General features: G+C 40.4%; 1 protein-coding gene across 1 annotated transcript; it reads left to right on the top strand.

Annotated features, from left to right (window-relative positions):
* Positions 1 to 1972: 1972 nt before the first annotated feature.
* pinx1 (PIN2 (TERF1) interacting telomerase inhibitor 1) lies at positions 1973 to 21819 on the top strand. Its single transcript, XM_044049881.1, has 7 exons — positions 1973 to 2043; positions 2666 to 2775; positions 3576 to 3668; positions 3941 to 4022; positions 4474 to 4563; positions 8052 to 8134; positions 20456 to 21819. Exons 1-7 carry the CDS (start codon positions 2025 to 2027, stop codon positions 21104 to 21106), a joined length of 1128 nt encoding a protein of 375 aa, XP_043905816.1. The 5' UTR covers positions 1973 to 2024; the 3' UTR covers positions 21107 to 21819.
* The last annotated feature ends 971 nt before the right edge of the window (positions 21820 to 22790 follow it).

Genomic DNA, 22790 nt, shown 5'->3' with positions numbered 1-22790 from the left:
AAACATGCCATAACACTCTGTACCACAGCTGTTATTCCCACATGGAGACCTGTTGCCATGGCAATGGAGACCAAGACCCAAGCACCACCCTCCCACCCTTGAGCCTCAAAAGAAACGTAAAGGCTTGTGCGGTATATTTCCGGCATTTTATGTTTATGTTGTATGATTATATGCTGCTTTTACTGCAGGAAGGGACAACGAAGAAGTGGACTCTCTTAGTCAGTGGTCATCTCACTGCTCCAGCAGGCTGGAACAGGACTGATGCAGTGACAGTCAGAAAATCAATTTTAACGAGCCCCACAAATAATTCAGCTATAAATTTCAAGTGTTGGAACCTGACCTGACCTTGGTGTGACCTATGTGTGAGAAAGTGATGTTTGTTTAATTATAAATAAGCCATAAATGAAGAAAACAGGACTGGCAGGTGTGCATGTCGTGATCCTTTAGAATAATATCTGCATTGTCAACGACTTTGGAGGCCAGTCGAGCGATAAAACGTTGACTACATTCAATGCCACTGATCCCTCTCAGGCTTCTGTTATACAACCTCGCCTTAATCCCATTCTGCCAGTGGTAATTTAAACCACAGATTCATGTTCAGATGGAGATTCACACGACTTAGTACTGACCGGCATAAAAAAAACCAAAATGACGTTGGACGACGGAACACCACACAAAATAAATTTGGAGCCATGACAACACAATTTAAACAACTAACATGACTAGTTTTTTATTTGACAAGGCCTAAATTGTGCTATAACTGCAGTTTATAGACTTGCAGATTACAAAACCCTGCAATTACACTGACTAGTTCAAACAACTTGTCAAACTGTTGATAAGATAATAAGATAGTTGTGTCCTTTCCAGGCTTCCACTGTAACACCCAGAGCAACTAAGTGAGATTAAAGCCTTCATCCTGTTACTGCCAAGTATGTGTCACTGTCGTCAACTGTTATTACTTCAGTAAGCCTCACTGTCTTTTACCTGGCAGTTTTATCTTTCTGCCTAAACCTTGGTTATTCTCACCATTTATTACTTCGACCAAGAAGGTCATGTTTTGGCTGCCTTTTTTCCCCTGTTTTTTCTGTCTGTGAGAAGCACAACTCAAAAGGTGAAGGATAAAATGTTTTTATTAAGATGTGGATATGGCCAGAGACAGGAATGACTAGAATTTGGTGGGGATCTAGATTGTAGAGCAGCCTCGAAGGAGTGGGATGAGGTTAACAGGATGTTCATATTTGTATGGAACTGAATTTTCTTTTCAATTTCTATGCTCCAGCTCTCTCTCTCTCCCGGTGGTGGTTAAAGCAGCTGCCTTCAAGTGCTGCATCAAAGCGTCTGTTTCAGATTTCAAGAGTTTGCTGGCAGCACAGGCGGACCACGATTCAAAGTCACTTTCCAGCTCAAAGCACTATATCGAATGTAAACCACATGGTTTGTTGTTTGCTTCCTTCTGTTAGGATTGGAAGCAGCTCTTTACTGCAAATATTAAATCTTAGTATCGTATGCTTTGATAAATGCATGTTATTTCATAAATAAAACATCTGTTTTATATTATATCATGCAGCCGTTGTCATTGTTTTGTAATCTGTATAGTTTAAATGTTAAAATGTAATTCTAACCATTTTAATTTTCAATGAAGAATGTGCTACATCATTAAGATATTTTTATATCAGCAAATTCAGCGTTGGTTATTTCGGGTGTCAGTCTAAGTTCATTGAACCTGGGTGACCTGGCTGGCACCATGTGTCTGGCACAGCTGACTCATTTGCGTGCCTTCTTGTGTTTGTGCGTTGCGCCCTCTGTTGGCAAAAATAATTACATGTAAAGCTGCAATAAAAACAGTGACATTATCAATCGTTGATATAAAATAGTAATTAATAAACTCTCGAATATATGGCGTGCGACACATATTTGCAATTGCTTTAATAGCACAAGCATACAACACAAATGGTGGTCACCCATTGTCAGGCATTTTACAAGACAACTATTTGCCGTTCGTCAAGCTGTTTCAGGACCCCAGGATGTCCATGCTTGCCGAGCGTATGTGTATTTCTTCTCTGTTTTTGATGTATATATCCTCTTCTACTTCATTGTAACTATATGAATTTCTTTGTATGTGTAATTTAAACGACCGCGTTTCTCCTGTGGACAGAATTTCCTACAAAAGTATTCGGTATTCATTAGCTTTTAAGTTTTCCGGTAGTTAGCATTAGCATTAACCTACAACTCTTTTTGTAAACACGTGTTTCCTCCTGCAGCCCTGCATGTTATCTACAGTATCTCCGTTAGCTTATTCGGAGTAAAATTGTTTTGTTTTTGACGGTGTTATATACTTGATTAGTTTGCAGTGCCTCGTTCAACAAACTTGATAGGTGGTGTCATTGTGCCGCAGCACATTGTCAGAAAACGCTCCTGCTCTTACTTTCACAGCATTGACAGCTGTCAGGCACTGTAGTGTGTGTGCTGCTTGGGCTATCTATGTCCACTTTATTCCAGAGTGTACAGACTTTGAAGGATCATATGTGTGCCTTATCTTGGTTCTGCGCTGTAGTCAGTTTCGTGTATACTTATGAATCCAGTTATCTTGTAGTCAGCTTGCAGAGTGGCCTTGTTCTACTGACCCTTTGCCTGTTATTGAAATGATAATGCTGCTTCTTTTCAGCCCGGAGGAAGCAGAAGTGGTCTGTTGACCCCAGGAACAGCGCCTGGAGTAAGGATGAATCCAAATTTGGCCAGAAGATGCTGGAGCGAATGGGCTGGTCCAAGGGCAAGGTAAATGTTGAGACATGCTTTTTCCACTTTTGGGAAAGTGGTGGTCAGTTAGTGGTTTTGTTTGGACTGGTATTGTTTACTCATGTGCTGTAAATTAATGAGATGTTGAACAATGTATGTTACTGTGTGTCAGGTTCAGAACTGTCCTGTCTAAAATCTCTAACTTGATACAATTTTTGGTCCCCCAACTCTCCTCTGTCCCCCATTTTCTCTTTCACCTCAATCGGTCGAGGCAGATGGCTGCACATTTTTCAGTCTGGTACTGTCAAGAGATTTCTTCCTGTTAAAAGGGAGTTTTTTTCCTCTTCACTGATGACCTAGTGTAGCTCATTGTGTGAATCGTTGAGTTTCTCTTCTCTATCACAAGGGTCTCAAACTCAAGGGCCACAGAGTGTCTAGTTTGGTCAGTACAGGGCCGATCAAGTGAAAAAAAGTCCAACCTTTTGAGAAAAAGACATCAAATAATAATGTTTGTGATGACATTTCACAGAATTTCAAAATAAGAGTTTGTTTTGATATGCAATGATAAATAGTTCACAATATAAACTTATTTATGATGCAAATTTGATCTATTAAACATACAGAAATAACTTATTGTAATCTGATATTAAGATGTGGGCATCTGACCTGTGGTCCATGAGTTTGAGAACTTTGCTCTATCATAAAAGGGTATATCATATATATCATAAAGGTTCCTGCCTTACTATACACAATGCCATAGTGTATGTTGTGATTTGGCCCTATCCAAATAAAACTCACTTGTACTGATGTCACATTTTTTGTTCCCTTTTCATATTTAGGGCCTGGGCAGGACTGAGCAAGGCTCCACTGATCATATCAAAGTAAAATTGAAAAACAACAGCTATGGGCTTGGAGCCAATACCAGCCATGAAGTGAGTGCTTTCAACAATAAACACTGATTTAACGCTATTGAATAAATACATAGGTATGGTTCATTTTATGTGATGTGATGGGCTGTATATACTTTACTTTAAACATTATTTATATTCACAGCATATGTATTGGTATCTATATAAAATCTGTGTTGTGTATATATAAACATTTAAATCACCATTTTTTTTTTTTTAATAGTCTGAAATTAGGAATACTAAGCAACATAAATAGGTATATGAGTTTATCTCTAATCTAATCTGGGTGTATACAGGACAAATGGATTGCCCACCAAGATGACTTCAATGAGCTACTTGCTCAGCTGAACAACTGCCATGGTCAAAACAACAGCAACGGTACATTTTGTTAGTGTATGTTTATTATGCGATGTTGACTATACATTGAGCACATTGTATTGCACTATTGATTTGGAATCTCTCAGATTTTTTATGCTTAGAGCTGACTGTTATGTTTAAATGCATGTTTGCATATAAAATGTAACTTTGGTAAAAGGCAAGTTTTACTTCACATAAGCTAAACAGGATGTGTGTGTGTGTTTTTTTTTTCCAGTTGGTCCATGAGTTGAACAGTAGGGGGTGCCACTGTGTAACGTTTTGTTTTTGTTTTTGAGTAAATGTCTTGAAGATTCACCGTCATAGAGGAACCTGCCTATCCTTTTTCACACACAACACACAACATATAGACTGGTGTTATATGGTAGCTGGAAGAAGTTAGGTGTGGTTATATTGAATGTGGTTAATTTATAATTTCATATGACAGTGTTTCAATTTTCTTTACTTTGTATAGATCCTCCACCAGATGAGCAGAAAGGCTTCAGCTTGGAAGAGAAATCCAAGACCTCCAAAAAGAGGGTCCATTACATGAAATTTACAAAAGGTGGGTTTGTCTTTTGCAGCTGACAGAAGATGAAGCAGAAGGATAATCATGACCTCAGAACACGCTAAATACAGTGTATCTCGCTAGGGTCAGTCATGATATTGTGTGGCTTTGAAAACTATCTAAACCAGACATTATCATCTATCGGTCGCATAGTAAAATTAACATATTAACCTAAACTAGTGTTTGTCCATTCAAAATAAATGTGGTTTTGCACATGTAGCAAAATGCTCATACTTTACTCCTCGCTGAACCCTGAGGTCTTGGCTCGAACCACAGACACTGATCAGAGCTCTGTCAGCCCTGCCGGGTCAGTTGACCTGGTCAGTGCAAGGGGAGGTTATTTATAACTCTTCCTTCTACTTTTATTACTCCTTTACACGTCAGGAAGTCAAGATTTGCTGTTCAAGGCCATCACACCGATAGGCACGAGGAGGAATTTGGTGTTCAGGACCACTGGAGAGCAAAATTAATCAAACCGCTATCCCATAGATTACTGCAGAATTTCTGTACTTGAGCATGCCATGCAGCATGGTTTAGTGACTGCATAAGCAATATACTTGTAAAATTCATTATTAATGTTGTCATGTTTAAATCTTCTAACATGAAGTGGTAGAAGATGTTAATTCATGACACATTCTAACTACTTTTGCAAATCTTTATCAAACATGCACATTTTTAAAGCAATGATTTTTCAGTTGTTTCTTAATGAGTTCAGACCTACTTAACCAGGTCAGCATAGATGGGAAAAGAACATATCCCAACATTTTGTCTCACCTGGAAGAGCTGCTTATATTTCACATCATTCAGTAGCAACTTCCTGTTTCCTGTTTGGGGCATCTGGCATGTCCATTTACTGTCCATTTGCCTAAAAACAACACCTCCCAGGGGCTTCACGACCCATGAGATGACCCTGCCTGATAAAACGTGGTCTGGGACCTCCAGTCTTTCTCACCCTGTTTTTGTGATCTTAATTTGGCACGAGCCAAAAAAAGCATGTTCCTGACAGATGAGATGCACCTTTGCACACTTTGCACAGGCTTTCAGGGTATGAAGCTGGCTTTTTTTCATATTTCATACGTCTTTCTTTATTCCCTCAGTTGCATACAAATCAGGGTGTTTTTATTTTTATTTTCCACACATACCTTTGTCACTTGTCCCCTTTCGTGAGTCTATTTATTTATATCTCAATAGCACTTCTTACCTTTCAGTGTTACCAATTATTACTTTAACACTTATTGTAACAGGTATATAGGCATGATATATATAATATAAGCTATCTTTTGCATTTTGGACTTACATTTTTTTTGTCAAAAAGCTCCTGAAATTATACTCTGCCCAAAATCTGCAACAGCCATATTTCTCTGGTCACCTCTGAACATTTTGTGCTGACTGTGCAGTTGAGTTGTAATCTGTTTGAAGAGACCTCTTCCATTATTAGCCCAACTGATCAGGTAGCACCTGACGTTTGTGTTTAACATCTCTGTTGTGTTTATGATTGTCAGACTTGTAGAAAGTAGACAGGGAAACGGATTAGAGGAAAATGCCGGTTGGAGTGTTTTCACTGGAATTCAATCCAGGCAGTCAGACATGTCAGTTGAGGTGTGGTTGGCAACATAACACCACTGTCACCCGTCTTTACTCAAAGAGGCCTGCAACTGTTGTCATGCAGCAGACAGAACGCTGGCACTATTCTGTTTTCCACAAACGACACAAACTGAGAGATTAAGGGAAATTTTAGTGCACTTTGATCGTGACTATTTCATGTCTGAGAAAGTTACATACAGTAAATGCCTGATCGAACACCCATAGAGTACTATTTTTTGTTTTAAAATGATTGTCTCCTTTTCTAATGGTTCAGTTTTGGGGTCTGGTTCACCGTGGGTAACTCAAGAGTTACCTGGCAACAAATAACCTGCCTCACCTGTTTGCATGCTGCCCCTGAATGCGTTGCTTCTGACTCTCCTACCTGCAAAGCTGTTGCCAACTTAAGACTTGTTAATAGATTTAGTGTTGCTAAGCTGGTTACATGAGATGGAAAATGTCAGTACTTTACTCATATTTCTGGATTTGCAGAGGTTGTCCTAAGGCTGTCAAAGATCAGCCTTAAATGTGTTGGATGTCAGATTAAAAACCATATAAATATGTCGTTGAACACCAAATATTAACCTCAGTAAATAGAATTTTTAATTTGTCATTAAATATTTATTCAACAGTTGATATCCCTTTTATAATAAAACTAAAGAAACAATGGTAACAACAATAACAAACCTCTTGATTTAGCACTCACTGCAGGTCTCCTCCTCACTCTCTTCTGCTTTTTTATTGATATCCTGTTCATGCTGGCTCCCTGACTGCCAGCACTTAGGATTGATGACCTTTGTTTGTGGGGAAAAGCATCAAATTCTCTGCTGCTGAGGTCTGGGGGCCCACAACATAAACCAGTAACCCAGTTTTAATTGCTGCCTCCATTCATCACCTGTCAGACCAGAGAGGGTGGTTGATGCAGAATCTAACTACAGCGCTCCATCCGCTGTGCACTCTGATTGTGTATTTGTTGCATTTTTTTTGCTTTTCTACCGAGCAGATTTTGAGTTTCATATTGAGACATTGATACGAGTAGACATCAATTTTGCTTTGACCCGTTTGGTAATTTAGTCTTGTTTGGCTAGTTGTTTGTAATTACAGTTGTTGCTATTTCAACTGTGACTGTGGAAACCAGCATGTTTTCACTAACACTCAACGACTATATCATCACCGTCCTGCGTAATGGCATCTAACCACCTTTTGTAATGTTAAAGACAAAGGTAGTGTTAATGTTGTCAGGTACTTCCTGGTCCAAACAACAGAAAGGCCATGTTGGTCATAATTCTACTTTTGACAAACATCACAGTCCCCCCCTCTCCATTTATTTTGGTTTTCAGCATGCTTTCTTGGTTTAACTTCTTAGACGTGTATGTGCAGTGGCTTTCAAAGCCAAGAGTAGGGGAGATAGAGGTTTAAAAGCAATAAATAACCAAATGTTATCAGAGCCCTGCTGAAGGAAGAGGATGCAGCTGTACGAACAGGACCCGAGCTTGAGACAGGCGACTGTGTGCTCCAGTAGTCTTTGAGGCCTGACTTGAAAATGGGAATCCGGAGGCGTGGTGTGACAGACCATGTCGCTGGTTTATTTTTCTTTACTGTTTTATCCCTGAAGCAAGAAGCAGGCCAAGCAAACCTCCCTTTTCTTTACTTGGAGACCTCCTTCCTTAACCCCCCCCTCCCCAAACCCCTACACACAATCTTATGCTTTAAACTTTATGTTGTAGAAAATGTTACCTTTTTGGTGCATTATTTTTAATTACTTACATTTCATGGATTTACTTTTTTCTGTTTCTACTTTTAAACCTGAAATAAACCTTGTGTGTTTTTTATAGAAGTGATTGAAAAACACATGTTTTGGCTGTGTAATTCTTTTAAAAATGCTTTTATTTTCCTTCTTTTAGGAAAGGACCTGTCCTCCCGTAGTGAAACAGACCTTAACTGTATCTTTGGAAAGAGAGCAAAATCTGTCAAAGAACAAGAGCAGGTAAGATCCTTTTTTTTTAACCTCTGTAACATTATCTCAAATGTTTTCATCTCAAGCTGTTTTCTTAAAAATCCTTAAAACAAAGAAAACTGCAGCTTATCATCGGTTATTCAAAACCTACCATAAAACAGCTATTCACTCTCTGAACAATTACAGTACATACTTTACAACATTGTAAATAAAGTTTGGACTTGTTTTATTTTGTCAATCATTAATGTGTACAACTTGCCGAAACAAAGTGAAGTTATAAAAATAAAAACAAAGTGTAAACCAACTATTATTCAATTTAAAATAATAAAAAGCCAGCCAGTAAATACAGTCAACCAATAAATACAGCTATTTGAAACTTTATTAAAAAGATACAAAACTGATGTTATCAATGAGTCTGAAGATTAAAAAAAAAATCTTTCTGATCCAATGCAATACAATTTACGAGATTTCCTGAATGCATCTTGAATCTGCTCATCATGCTGTAGATCAGCAGATTTGAGATTTACCAGGATCTTTGAATGCATCTCATTAGCTGATTCTCCTGTGAACACCCTGCATTACTTACACATGCTCTGGAGTTTAGATTATTCGTTGAATAATCCTGTTGAATATTATGTTTTTGCTTGAAATGCCCATCCCTAAGAGACGACAAACAGTGTTGTGTATGAATAGATGAATGACTGGAACATATTTCCTCCAAGTGATGAACAACATACACGTGTGCTTATGACAAAATGCATTGTGTCCAGATACAAATGATTCACACGGAACACTTTTTATTTATGATCTAAGTGACTCTTGGCACTGAAAGAGAAGTTGTCTAACCTGAGAGGGCAGGAACCTGATGTTGAAATCAAACCATGCTCATGGGAGAAGATGGCATACCTCTGGCCAGGTGGCTCAAGCTTATCTGCTTCTCTCTTGATAATTAAGTATGACCACTTGTGCTGATCCCTCCATCAGTTGCTGCTGCATCATGGGATCTTTCTGCTTCTCCAGGGCCCAAATCCTGAGCAGCCTCTGGCCTTGGTTAAGCCATGTCACAGCATGTAGCTTTAACATAGCCACCGGGCCACTGACGGCAGCAGGAGCACTTAAATCCAGTTAAAGGATTTGCACTCTCACCCACCCCCCGTCCCTGTCTCTTTCACACTCACACCCACTTCTCTGCTTCTGTCCTGCAGCAAACACATGCCAACGGACATTATTAAAGGCAAATCAAAATTGCGGTGGGGTTTGCAGAAATCTGAAATGATGACTCTTACAAAAAGTTGTCTTTTTGCTCTTGGTATTGGTTGTCACTCAGTTTGGTGTGGTGCTGCCCTTATGCCATTGAAATAAAGCTTAAAGGCTGAGAGAGAGGAGCAAGTTGGGTCCCTCAAATTCAAGCCCAACAAGTTCTTCTTGGTCTATTAATCAAAAACCCATGGGACTTTTAATTTTGCATTCATATTAACTGAAATTTTAAATGTACTGACACAAGACATAAAGCAAGACAGGAACGATTAAAAAAAAATAGAGCTTTTCAAATGAGAGACAGAAAAACGTCTTGCTGGCCTCCCCTATTTATCACCAGCATTTGGCTTGAAGAAATTGGCAACTTAAAATCCATGAAATATACAAGGAAAAACCCTTCTCTATTCCCCTGCAAGTGCCGAGCCATAACATCACAATGGCCGCTGTTCCCTAGCTGATTAACATTGGAAATGCAGGCAATACACACCATCATTTTCTCCCTAATCGTTTGGTTATGGGTTGTTATTTTTCAGCCAGGAGGGACACCATTGACCATATCGAAAACACTAAACACAATTACAATGGCTTCCCATGAGGCCTTGTGTTGAAGCTCAGCAACATCTGAGGTTGCCGAGAAGAGGTAAAGAGGGTGATGGACCAATCAAGCTTAAGGCATTGTGCAGGATCTCCTGCGAGTGTGTTTGTGACACTGCTATGACCCTGAGCTCCTTCTGATCTGTGTTTACAGTCATCCACCATCACCGTTCCAGCACAAAATGTGGTGCTTGTATACACACATGCAATAATCCCAACTCTCCTTAAACCAGTGTTCCTACCTAGTCACACACAGTGTACACACTGGGAGCTGTGTTGTTGTGGTGGTGTTGATTTGTGGCTTTCAGAAGCGGCCACCACTCACATTATCACGTATCTGCATCCTGACAAGGTGATGCCAGGAGACTTGACCAAATCTGGATCAACTTCTTCACAACTACCCACTTCTCCCCCTCATGAATCATCCAGCACTTCACCTACCACCCACTGCTGTCTCTTCACCCCCCCATTGCTGGGGTTTTCCTTCCTCTGCAGTGATGTGCTTCCTGCTTGCCCCTTATCGCTGCGCACAACGCTCCCTGAAATGCAGACAGGCACATATGCACACACTCTCAGCAGTCCCACATGCCTCTGTTCATCAAAGGCGGCGCTGGATGTGTTGAAAAGAACATATGAGCAAATGGGACAGATTACAAACCCCCTGTGTATTTTATTAGTTATTTTTAGGTAAAGAACCACTGTCTTCAGAGTATTTTGTATATAAGACTGCAACAATGAATTCCTAGATCTATTAAATCTATAAAATTAATGATTTTGGTCATCGATAATTTGGTTTGAGATTTATTTAATAATTAAAAGAAGTTTCCTGATATTTCAGCACCTTGAATGTGAATGTTTCAATGTGGAAAACCTAGCGATGGAAGAATAATATACTATATATGCACAATTTGAAATAAGAAGTTACATTACAAGTAAAATAAGAATTAAAAAAAAGAGCAACTTTGTTTACGTGATTACAGGAGGGTGTGAAGCCTTGAGCTTGTCTTTATGGTCCACCGGTTAAAGGATGGAGAGGAAAAATACATTAAAGACCAGAGCACAGTTGTTGTTACTGTTAATTGTAGATGGTCAGTATTTTAAGCTCTTTTTAGCCGTGATTCACAAATTGAATGGCACAGAATTCAATATATCTGAGGTGCATTTATATTAGATAATTGTACACATGGCAGTTTAAGATGACAAAGTTCAAGCCTGGCATTGAAAAAAACAGATGTAGGAATTACTTTACCAAACATTATTCACAAGATGCCTTGATGACAGCCATTCTGTTCTTTTCACTCAGCCACCTGAAAATGTTGCTTTAAACCATTATTTACTCTCCCTGACCAGTAAGGGTTATCAAGCTGTGGTGAAACACCTGTCCATCTACACAGGTCTCTGTGATCCATCACCTATCCCACACTTGTGAGCCCCCTCCTTCTTCTGCCTCCTCTTGTGCCCCTTAGCACAATTACTCACCACATGACAAACGACAGGCTCTCTCTGCCGAGATATCAAAAAGCCCCGGCCACTTCTAAATGAAGGCACTTTGGCAGCCCTGTGCTCCCTGTGCTTATCGGCGGGTGAGCAGTGCCCCTGGCCGTCTTGCGCCCCCCCCGCCGCCCCTTCTTCCTCCTCCTCCTCCACCGCCCCCGGCTCTCTGTGCCCTCCTCAGGGGGTTTAGTTAGGGGAGCCACATGGAGGGCCAGCCCAGCTTGATTTATCTCCCTTGCCCCTCTGCCCGGCCACTCAGGCAGGCCGAAAGAGCCGACGAGGCTCCAGCGGGCCTCAGCTCGAAAGCCCGGCATTAGCTGAAATAAACCATTCTGCCGCCCAGTGAAAAATGTCCTCTGATTGGCTAATTAATCAGTCAAAGGGGAGCGACGCGACTTGTGACTTGAGGGACCCAAGCGGGCGACCGCAGAGGGCCTGCTGATAAATAGACTCCCCGCCGATTCATACATCAACAAAAGTTAGTCATTTTTTAAAGCCGCCAGCTCATATGAAAGGTGGAAACAAGCCATAGTTTTATTTTTCCAGCCATATTTCCCTCTACATCTTCCTTTTACAGTGCATTCAAGAAGACAAAATTCAGTTTAATTATCTTTTTCTTTCGTCTTCAGTCTAGAGCCACATGATTATGTTCCCACTGAATAAATTTGAAGAAGATGTAATATTTCACAAGGACATTTTTTAAAATGTATGCTTTACTTTTTTTGGGGGAAAAACTGTTACTCAGGATAGTTTTTTACTTTTGTATAAAACATTTCTGATCCCTTCGGTTTACTCAATAACTTGAATATCTTTGACAGAATTAAGTTTTAAAGATGGATTGACGATTCCAACTATTTCACTGTTAGAAACATCAAAATTGGGACAGCATCCACTGGTTCATTAGCTCACTCTTTATATGTCAGGAAAGAAAAATAGTCATGGATAATTATTTGATACAAGCCTTGTTTTGATGTCTGAACTCTCCAGTCAGACGGTCGGTATGGCGCACCCTGCTCTCGGGTCAGTCTGACCCCTGCGGCCTCTCTCACTCCCACTCTTGCTCAGGCACAAAGGGCCGAGGATCGAGCCTCTTCGGGTGGCACCTGTTGCAAGTCTTTCCTGCCCACGCACGGTCCACATGAAGGATCGCACGTCAGCAGGGGCTCCCGTGATACCACTATCTCAAGGAATATGGGGTAGAGGCAACGTGTGTTGGGGGTCTTGCCGTTTGGCAGATGCGTCGGCAAAGCGCAGGAGGATGCTTTGCTGACGGCGCAGGAGCACATGCAGAAATTTTTCTTTAGCTCTCGTGTCTAAAGCAAGGCTTATAGGTTGCCACAGATGTGAACATTGACAAGTTTTTTTCAGTGTCAAAATTGCTCTTTTATCAGGGCCATGAACACAACACATTTATATTTTAGTATGGCAAACAGTCCTTTGACTATTTTCAAAAAAAAGCCGAGTTTTTTAGGATATAAACTGATAATTGTTGCCATTGAACGTGGACACGCTATAATTTAAAGTATTTGCTTTATTTTATTTAGGGTTTTTTTTTTCCACAGGGCTGAGTGTCCTGTTTGTAACTGGATCATTCTTCACCTACTGTAGAGTTTCACTGCACTGAATAATTTTCAGTATATACATATATGGACTTTTCCACTGAATGTTTTGAGTGTCAAAACTTTGCAGCATTGATCTGTTGAAAGGAGATGCCGGTGTAAACATGTCTCTGTGTGGTTCATGCAGTTTGAATGGGCGCTTAAAATGCAGGGAGCCAGGCTCATTGTGACGTTGAGGAGCTCTAATTAATTCTCGGATAACATCTAATTACCTCCAGCAAAAGCTCCCCTTTTCTTGAGCACGTTTGTTGACAGGACCTTTTGCTTCTACCGCTGAAAATATCAAGACCCGCCAAGCGTTCCCTCCTCCCCTCTGCAAAGACACACACACACACACACACTCAGATTTACCACCTACCTCCCCGGCAGTTCTGTGGACTGCTCCCTCCTGGCCATGCCAGCTCGCTGACACTTACAGATTAGCACAGAACAAAAAAAGAGAAAGCGTGCGTCTGTCTCTTAGTTACGGGCTTAAGAATACACAGGGCCAGAGCAATTACAGCCTGGTGCAGCTAACCGCCCAAAGATTTCCCAGCCCTCTCGGTTGTTTACAGCCACCGACTACCGTTTAATCACTGACTCTTTAATCTAATAAATCACAACTGGGGAAAATAATCACTGCATCTCCCCTCTCTGGGGTTAGGGTAGGGGGGACCCCATGCTCTTGAGGAGGGCTTTGTCGGCAAGCGTTTGCGATATTGCACAAGCACCGGGTAGTCGTTCTGCATGCATAATGTTGTCTTCATTTGTTACTTATGATAAACGTTCTCGCACTGGGCACAAAGTGTAATTTTTCAAAACCCATTTTTGTTTTGTTTTTCCTTTAACTGCACAGAGAAAACATGCCTTTAGCAAATTTATTGCTTCATGGAAGCTTTCATGTGTGGCATTTAATTTACGTAGGGTGCGCCCTTTTATAGTTTGCAACTCCATGCAAACGTTCCCGCAGAACTGCAGTGGTTTACTTTGCAAATATAGATGGTCATGTGGAGCGTTTGCTTATTTACCAGGGTATAAGGTATTCACCTGTTTTACTGTCCACCCACATCAGGCCTATGAAGAATGGGCTGCTAGACCTGTGTGTGCTCATCAGGGGGAGACAGCTGCCTAATCAGGGCCTGATCCATAGACCTTCAGTATCGCCAAATTTATTATTGTGGCAGGACAATGAGGGCACACTTGTGCAATTACAGACCCAACCAATATTGGCTAGATTTTATTGGAAAAAAAACCTAGAAGTAATGCAAACAGGCAGTTTTTAAGAAAATAAATGACCAACTGCAGCTTTGTCAAAAGCTAATTACTATGTGAGCAAGCAGGTTATTTTATATCGCCAGAGGCTTATTAGTTATACATAACTCCTCATATTTACCTTTTTTTTAATTACTAACCTGAGATCCCAAAAGACTAATACACAGTATAACATCACCATACTTAATCTTTTTTATCCTGCTTTTAATATAAAATGTTTATTTTACTTTTAGCACAGAAGCTGTCGGGTTGTGCATATAAAAACTCATATAGCAGAGTGTGTTAGGTTCCTTGATTTAAACTCATTCACTTGTATTATTGCTGCATCAGTGATGTGGGGCTGTCAAAACACCAGAAAACGGAACACAGTTTTAAAACACCTGTTTTCATGGTAATAATTGCATTCAGGATTGGATTGGTGTGGTTTTCTTTTTAAAAAAATTGTTACTGTTTAATCTATACCCCCAATATTTAATTGGATATTTTCCAGATAAATAATATTCGACTTTCCGTCTTCCTTTTTATGCATGTTTTCAATTTGTGCATGCATGTGGTGGAATGTTTGATGTAATAAAAGACAAATGTAAACATAGTTGAAATTGTGGCAACTGTAGAATGCTAAAAGTTATATAATAGTGATAAATATTTTAATATTAACACTTTACCTCAGCATTCAAATTGTCACCACAGCCCTCCACCACTGGGTTTTGTGACCGAGTGGCTTCCTCAATGAAGAAATTATATATTCTCGTATGAGCCAAGATTTAATAGTTTGGCTTCTTTTCTGTTTTGTGTCATGTCTGGATGAAAACTTGGTTGTTCTGTTATGGATTATTCTTACCATCTTCTCATGCGTTTACAACATAATAAGGACATATTTCTAATTATTGATCTTAAGAAATAGATAAGCAATAAGTAGTTTCACTTGTTCCATCCCTTCATCCGGATCTAGTCGGCAAAGTTGAATCAGTTTCTCTGCTGATTTTGTGTCAAAAAAGTTTCACATGCACTCGAGCAAACCCTCTCCATCGTTCCCTCTCCTGGCTTGATTGACTCTCCTCCTGAATGTGCTGGCCTCTTTGTCTTGGCACATACTGTATCTTACCATTGGCCCTCCACTGGCTACATTAGCAGAGGGAGATGGAACTGGAGCATCTTGAAGGAGGTGGCCTGTTGAATGTCTTCCCACCCTCTCCTTTTCTCTGAGACCCTCTGCGGGCCCTCCCTGTGTTCCCTGCCCAGCCCAGCCCCCGCCAGGGGAGAGAGCAGAGCAGGAAGGGCCCGATAGCCAGCCAGACCGCTCCACTGCTGAAGGAGCCTTATCTCAGACCTGCACACAGTGCACTGAGCGCATCCTTTTCCTGGGGTTGTGGGGCTGGGAGGAGGAGGAGGAGTGAACACGACTGGATATAGGTGTGTTTTTCAACCCTCCACTCTTGAACCCACTCTGTGTCCCAGCCTGGGACTGCCTTTTTTTCCCCAGTCATTATTCTGTGGTTCCAGTCATTATGCAGAGTTTGCAAAGTGGTTAAGTTATTTTTTTACATGTAGGTGTGAGTTTCATTTGAATACATAAATAGAATGGAAATAACAGTAACTTGACTTAACTCTGGTGTTTTTGGGGTTTTTTTATCTGCTGACATAGTTGTTCTGGTATGTCCTATAATGGGTAATTTGTTTGTGCACAGAGCATCACTTAAAATAACTTATAATAATTATATAATAATACAAAATATAAGCCGGTCAGTTGTTGCTAGGGGGAACTTGAAATGTTTACATTGTCTTTTTGTAGTTGGTTTGGTAGTTAGCCCTGAAGGATTTAGCATGGCATAAAATTAAAAAGCTTCTTCTAAATTCTATAATTTGTCGCTAAATACTTGGTAACTTCTGAAGACCAAGATTTTTGAACATCTCTGCATCTTTGGCTGGCAGCTTACTGGAAAATAAAAGCAACAGAAAAGCAGAAATCACTGGAACGGACACTACTTTATTGAAATAAAAAATACATAAGATAACGGTGCACAATACGTCTGCTGGTTTATGATGTAATAGAACTTGTTAAAACTCATCTCCAATATTCAGTGGTGAAACTTCTAAAATATAAAGAATTTCAAACAGAATTTGGCACAGTTGTTACAGAAATGGCTTATACAGGCTCGGGAAACAGTTGATCATGAGAGATCTGCACTAGACACAGTCTGACTAATGGGCCTTTTCATTTGCAGCTCAACAGAAGTCATTCCCACTAAATGGCTGCAGAAAAAAATGATAATACTGTTTATTACATTTCAAATTCACAGATAATTTATTATGAATACTTAACAATGAAGCTTTCATTTTGCATTATTGCATATCGAAGTGCTGCACACACTGTGTTCAACATGCAGTGGTACTTGAGTGACTAAAAAATAACAGGCCAGAGAAAGTAACACACCTGGAAATTGAGGAAACAAGATCTGAAGCATCACTGCTGAACTGTTTCTTGGTTGCCCTCAGCAGTTGCCAACAAAAATCTCCAGGGTTGTGAGTCTTACTGATCTGTAGCTATGTGTCCAAACTGTGCGCGTGCATGACCAGCCCGCACTCAGCGCCGCACTCCCCCCCCCCGCCACACCAGAGTCTAATGGAGTTCCCCGGCAGCAAGGATGAGCCACGTACCAACTTCCAGCCACTTTTCCCCCCGATGAAGAAAATGTTTGTGTTCTGTTGCTCTCCTTTCCTTGCTCATTCACCCTCTCTTGCTCTCTTGAGAGTAATTTCACAGGCAGCTCTAAAGTGGCCCCCAGCCATCTTCCCAAATCCCAGTTACATGTTGTTTGGCGCGGTCAGCGCTGCCACTTTCCCAAGCAGAGAAGATGCCATTGTGCAGTAACAGGGAGTATAGATTTTCTCTGGGAAGTTGGAGAGTTTTGTTTAATGGCACCTGAAGGGCCTCATTCCGCTTGTTAGAAATTGGGGTTCTAAAGAAAACTTACCTGGCTTCAATCGAGTGCCTCACATCAATGTGAGGCTTCAGACTCTAGGGCTGCAACGAGACTTGATTATTAATTTCAAAAGATTACTGAACGACGTTAGCTCAGTGCAGTGGAAGGTTGTTTGTTTCCTGGCTTCTGCTAGTCTACATGTCGATGTGTCCTTAGGCGAGACACTTAACCCCCACGTTCCTCCTTTCAGCTGTGCTGGCAGCGTGTGAATGGGTATGAAAGATGTGTGATATGAAAATACGCTGCACATAGATGTGTTGAGTCAATGTGTGAGTGAACTGGTGAATGGCAAAGCCAAGACAAGACAACAAGACAAGAAAAGCGTTATATGAATACAGACCATCTACCATTAGATTAATTGCCAACTATTCTGAGCATCGATTAATTTGGTTGGGTTAGGGTTTAGGGTTAGTAAATCAAGTTTTCTGATTTTCCAGCTTCTTAAATGTGAATTTTTTTTCTGGTTTCTTTGCTCCATATAGCAAATCATCAAAAGTAAATAATTTGGACCAAACAACTAATCAAGACTATAGTCAACAGATTAATAGATTATGTATATAATCATTAGTTGCAGCTACGATTACTACTAATCAGGTTATATAACATTCAAATCAGGTTATCTCTTGTTTAAGCTTTAGGTAAGGTAATAAAAAATAAGACAATATATGCCCGTTATATTTGCAGAGCGGTCTTTTTCCCCCTATTAATCGATATATTAGTCCACAAAAACAATGGTTTCTTTTCCTTATGGAAATCATATTGACTTTGAGTGGGTTAAGACAAATGACTTGTGTGAAGTCATGGATGTCCCCGGTGGCTGCTTTTGTAGTAACGCTAACAATTTTTCTGAGGAAAAAGAAAAACAAAGTTATTATTTAAAATCAGATATGGTGTATGGAAATCCCTGGAGAAAGTATAGAGGATCTGTATTTATGTCTGTTGAGGTCCCAAACGACCTGCTCAGATCCACATCCACATTGTTTTAGCCAGCCATCAGTTAGCTTGTCTATCTCAATCAGGGCTGATGGTCTAAGTGGTGTAATCTGCATGTAAATGTTGAAAGGCCAAACCACGAGGTGACTCGGCACGGCGCTGTTTTTTCAATTTATCTCTCATCTGTAGGGTTTGAAAAATGCCGTCCGCTTGGCCATCTCCGAGGTAATGCACCAAGCGACTGTATTGTTTAGTGCGATCCTCAGGAGGAGCTTCTGTATTCTTCTGGACAAATCATTATGCATTGAGTAGGCCATTAGGAAAATGAAGACGAATGGGTCGCGGGGGCGACGTGACAAATTGTTCATGCTGTAGAGTTAAAATCTGGACCATGTTGTTCTTCACAGTTGTGAAGTGGGGCCTGTTTTTAATGTGCAGCATAAAGGCTGGAGAGCTGTGATGACCACTGCCCTGCATCCTTTTCCCTCTTTGTCATCAGTCTTTATTTTCAGTGTAGGAATTGTCTCTTTCCTTCTCTTTTGCCATCAAGAAGCTGCTACTTTGATCTCTGCGTGGCCTATTTTTTTTTCAAAAATAACTGAAGATGAGTGAAATTGCAGAGTAAGATTATTAAAATAAACCGTGACATCAACACTGCTACTCTCCAAAAATACATTTTACAGCACTAAAGTGGTAGGTGGCCAAGTGGAAAGGAATAGGGCCTGTAACTGGAGGATTGCTAGTCACCATCCCAGGGATGGTCGAGGGCTGAGGTGCCCCTGAGCAAGGTTCCCAACCCCCTATTGCTCCCCAAACGCAGATGTGCGCTGCCCCTGTTCACTACTGATGTATAATAAGGATGGTTTAAATGTAAATTTCACTATCGCTGACTTATGTGGGTGCAACATTATATATTAATATATATGTATATATGTGTATATGTGTATATATATATATATATATATGTATATATATGTGTATATATATATATATATATATATATATATATATGTATATATACATACATATACATATGCGTGTGTTAACTGCAGAGTTGTTCTGCCATCAAGTCTTTTCCGAAGAGCAGTGTTAATTTGGTGTCACCATTGAAAAATAAAATGGCTTGTGTACTGTGTGAACTGGGGCTGCAACTAATGACTGTTTTCATATTATCAATTCATACGTTAATTATTTTCTTGATTAATTAATCCATTGGTCCATAATCACTCCAAAAAATGTTGAAGATAATTACTTTATGAGTTATTTGATTATTTCAATTCTAAAGAAGTCTGACAAGCCTGTGGTAACACTGTCTTCTTCAAAACAAAACGGCTTGCATTGCGCTTCCATTTTAGTCTGTTTCATACAAGCTGTGTGTGAGTGTTGGGCAGATGCACAAATCGGGCAGCAGCATTATTAACATAATATGCAAACAATCAAAAATGATACAGGCGAGTTGATGGTGACACAGAAGCAGCATAAAAAGAATCCTCCCCGTCTCTCAGCGGAGCTGCACAAGTGATTAATTCGCAGCCTTTCTCCCAGAGTTGCATTGCATTCTAGTTTTTTTTGTTTTTGTTGCATGCACCACACAACGATCATCAGCTGTTTTTAAAAGTCTCACTGACTCTTCCCCCCGCCCCCCCTCTGAGCAAGTAGCTCCAACATATTCTGTGTATCCTGTGATCCTGTGTGCACTTGCACAGAGATGCTATATGTGATAATAAGTGTTAAGGGAGGCCCATACACTCAACGTTATTGTTTGATTTTTACACTGCCTTCATCAGACATACATACAGTTTGAAAAATGAAACATTCATGTAATAACAATAATAATAATTTAGGCTTGTATCCCAGGGTCACTTTTCACAAGCAGAATATCAAGTGTCAGCTGTAGCTTGCTTTATTGTTGAGGAGCCGTTGTAGAGGGACAGCGGTGAAAGAGATAACAGTGACAGGACAAACGTCTGCTTGTTTGAAACTGTGACAGATCTGTGCTGCTTATTTTAAGGTGATTCTTTTAACACCTATTGTTGCGTCAACATCCCATTTCTATTTTCTCTCACTTAAATCTGCCTGTTTGTTCACTGCATGTTGATTGACAGTCGCCTAAGCTTCTCTGTGATTCATTGTGTGTTGTGTGTTTCTGTGCAAATTCCCCTAAATGCTGCGTCAAAGCCTGACTCCTTGTTGTGTGTTTTTTTTTTTTTTTTGTTTAGGAGAGCAACGGCAGTGATTCTCCGTGTGAGCCAGAGGAGAGCGTGACTCTTGCTGCTTCTGAACTGGACACAGAGTCCATCACCAAGACTGTGACAAGTTCCCTCACGATGCAGGAGTATTTTGCACAGCGAATGGCCCAACTGAAAAAAGGTCGGGGACAGGCACAGAGTCAGACATCCACAGAGGAGACAGAGACCAATGAGTTGTCTGGTCCATCTGAGGAATTCAGTTCCATCTACAGTAGCAACAAGGATATGGAGGAGCCCAAGACGAAGAAGAAGAAGAAGAAGAAGAAGAAGAAGAAGAAGAACAGGGCTACAGATGAGTCTGAAGTGGTGGAAGAGAACTCTAGTACTCCCATTGTTGTGGAAGTTATTGAGAACCAGGAGCACGACGGTTTAAAGAAGAATAAGAAGAAGAACAAGAGGAAATTGGAGGAAAATGAAGTTGCTGTAGACAAAACCTGCAGCTCCACCTCTGGTGTGGAGCAGAACTGTGAGGAGCTTCCTCCTTCCAAAAAGAAAAAGCTTAAAAAGCAACAGAAACAGGAAAACGGAGAGGAGGTGAATGATATTGACGATGGTCCAGCCGAGGAGGTGGTAGTTGTTAAGAAATCCAAGAAGAAGAAGAAGAAGAAACATCAAGAATAGTTTGAAGTCGGGGGTTAAAACAATCCTTCAGTTCTCATTGAGCTGTTGTGGCTCAATGGAATGGCCTTTTATGAGTGAATCAGTGCGTTTATAAACAACACTGTTACTCTACGGTGAGAAAGTGAGGGTTTGATATTTGATCAAGCTGCACAGTGAAGCCACAGACTTGTACAAGTGGACACTGGGATTTATTATTCCTGCAGATAAATGCAGTTTGACTGAAGCCGACAAACTGTTTCAAACAACCCTCTTTAAATGAATTGGATCAAGCTAATGTGCTGCATTTTATACAAGTCTGTCTCATGAGTTAAACAGTCGGATTTCCTGTTATTCTTCAATCATGTAACCTGTCAAAATGCTTTCAAATGTTGACATTGTGTATGATTCAATTTTTAATACATTATCATTGAGCAACATTTCAGAGGCTTTTGTTATACTTAAGCATTTGTGACACATATGAGTGTTGAAATTAATTGTATCTTGATAGTATTTCAAGCAGCACATAGAAAACTGCATGCGATTAGAAATACATTTAATAATGAATTTACTTGCAGCATTTAGTTAAATGCTGTAAATCAAATGTTTCTGTGTTTTTTGTTTTACTTGAAAAGGGTTGGATTTATAAAGATATAAAATGTAGACTGGATTAGGCAATTCAAGCTGCTTGTAATCTAAGAAAAGACATCTGAAAATAAAAGACACTTACCATTTCATCTTCCAGATTACATTTGATGATGACATCTTTTTTTCGTTGATGTGACAACCCTTTAACAAGTCAGTCTAGTTTGGCAGTGACTGTGGGTAGTGTGAGTCACGGGAGGGAAAAGTCTGTCCAGTCTTGCGCAGCAAATACATCACGACATTCCTTGTCACTATTTTGGAAAATCTGATGGGATTGGACTGGTTTATTTGTCACCCTGTGACGAAAAAGGAACCTGCTTTTTACTGTAAGCATCTTGGGTGTGAAGGGTATTTTCCTTCTTCTTCCTCTTGTACTAGACGTAGGCACCTGTTCATCCATGTTGTACACCGAATGCTTTAAGATCAGTTTTTATCGTTGCTATAGATTAAGAAATGCTTGTCTCAATTTGGACAGTTTTGTGGCACACATGACGATGCTCATGTTCATTTTAAAAACATATTAAACTCGTATGACAAAGAACAGTTAATCCTTGAAGGAAAACGTTGTTTAAAAAAAGTTGCTAGGGTAACATTTACAGAACAAACAACCCCCTCAAATCTCCAGTAGCCACATGTCTCTCTCTCTCTCTCTGTGAAAGGCTGGACAACAGCAGGCTGATACAAGTCACACCCACACAGTGGTTAACACATACAGGCATGACACATTTCAGAAACAACGCCCCAGCTCGGCGCTTTCACGTGTTTGATTGTGAATTACTGATATGATGTGTGTATATGTGTGGCCTCCGGCACAGATACACACTGCACACTTTCACTCACTGCTCATCCACGTCCGAGCAGTGAAAAGGAAGTGCAGCCCAATATATCACTGATGTGCCCGGTCTGTGCACAATCTGTGGCTTCAGGTGCCGTATCCTCTTCCTGTTTAGAGGGGTGAGACTTGAGCTGAGATGAAGCTGACACTTTAGTTTGACGGCTGCTGCAGGCGTAACTGACCAAAAGGATGTGCATCTCAACTTAAGCCATGAGGCACAGCCCAGGA

The sequence above is a fragment of the Solea senegalensis genome, linkage group LG17 (assembly GCF_019176455.1).
Source record: "Solea senegalensis isolate Sse05_10M linkage group LG17, IFAPA_SoseM_1, whole genome shotgun sequence".
Lineage (NCBI taxonomy): Eukaryota > Metazoa > Chordata > Actinopteri > Pleuronectiformes > Soleidae > Solea > Solea senegalensis.
This window is presented reverse-complemented; position numbering and strand designations above follow the sequence as displayed.

Excerpts from the sequence above, each read along its gene's own strand:
- pinx1 (XM_044049881.1), top strand. Across the intron at positions 3,669-3,940 it reads GAGCCAATACCAGCCATGAA|GACAAATGGATTGCCCACCA; the intron begins GTGAGTGCTTTC and ends GGGTGTATACAG. Across the intron at positions 4,564-8,051 it reads TTACATGAAATTTACAAAAG|GAAAGGACCTGTCCTCCCGT; the intron begins GTGGGTTTGTCT and ends TCCTTCTTTTAG.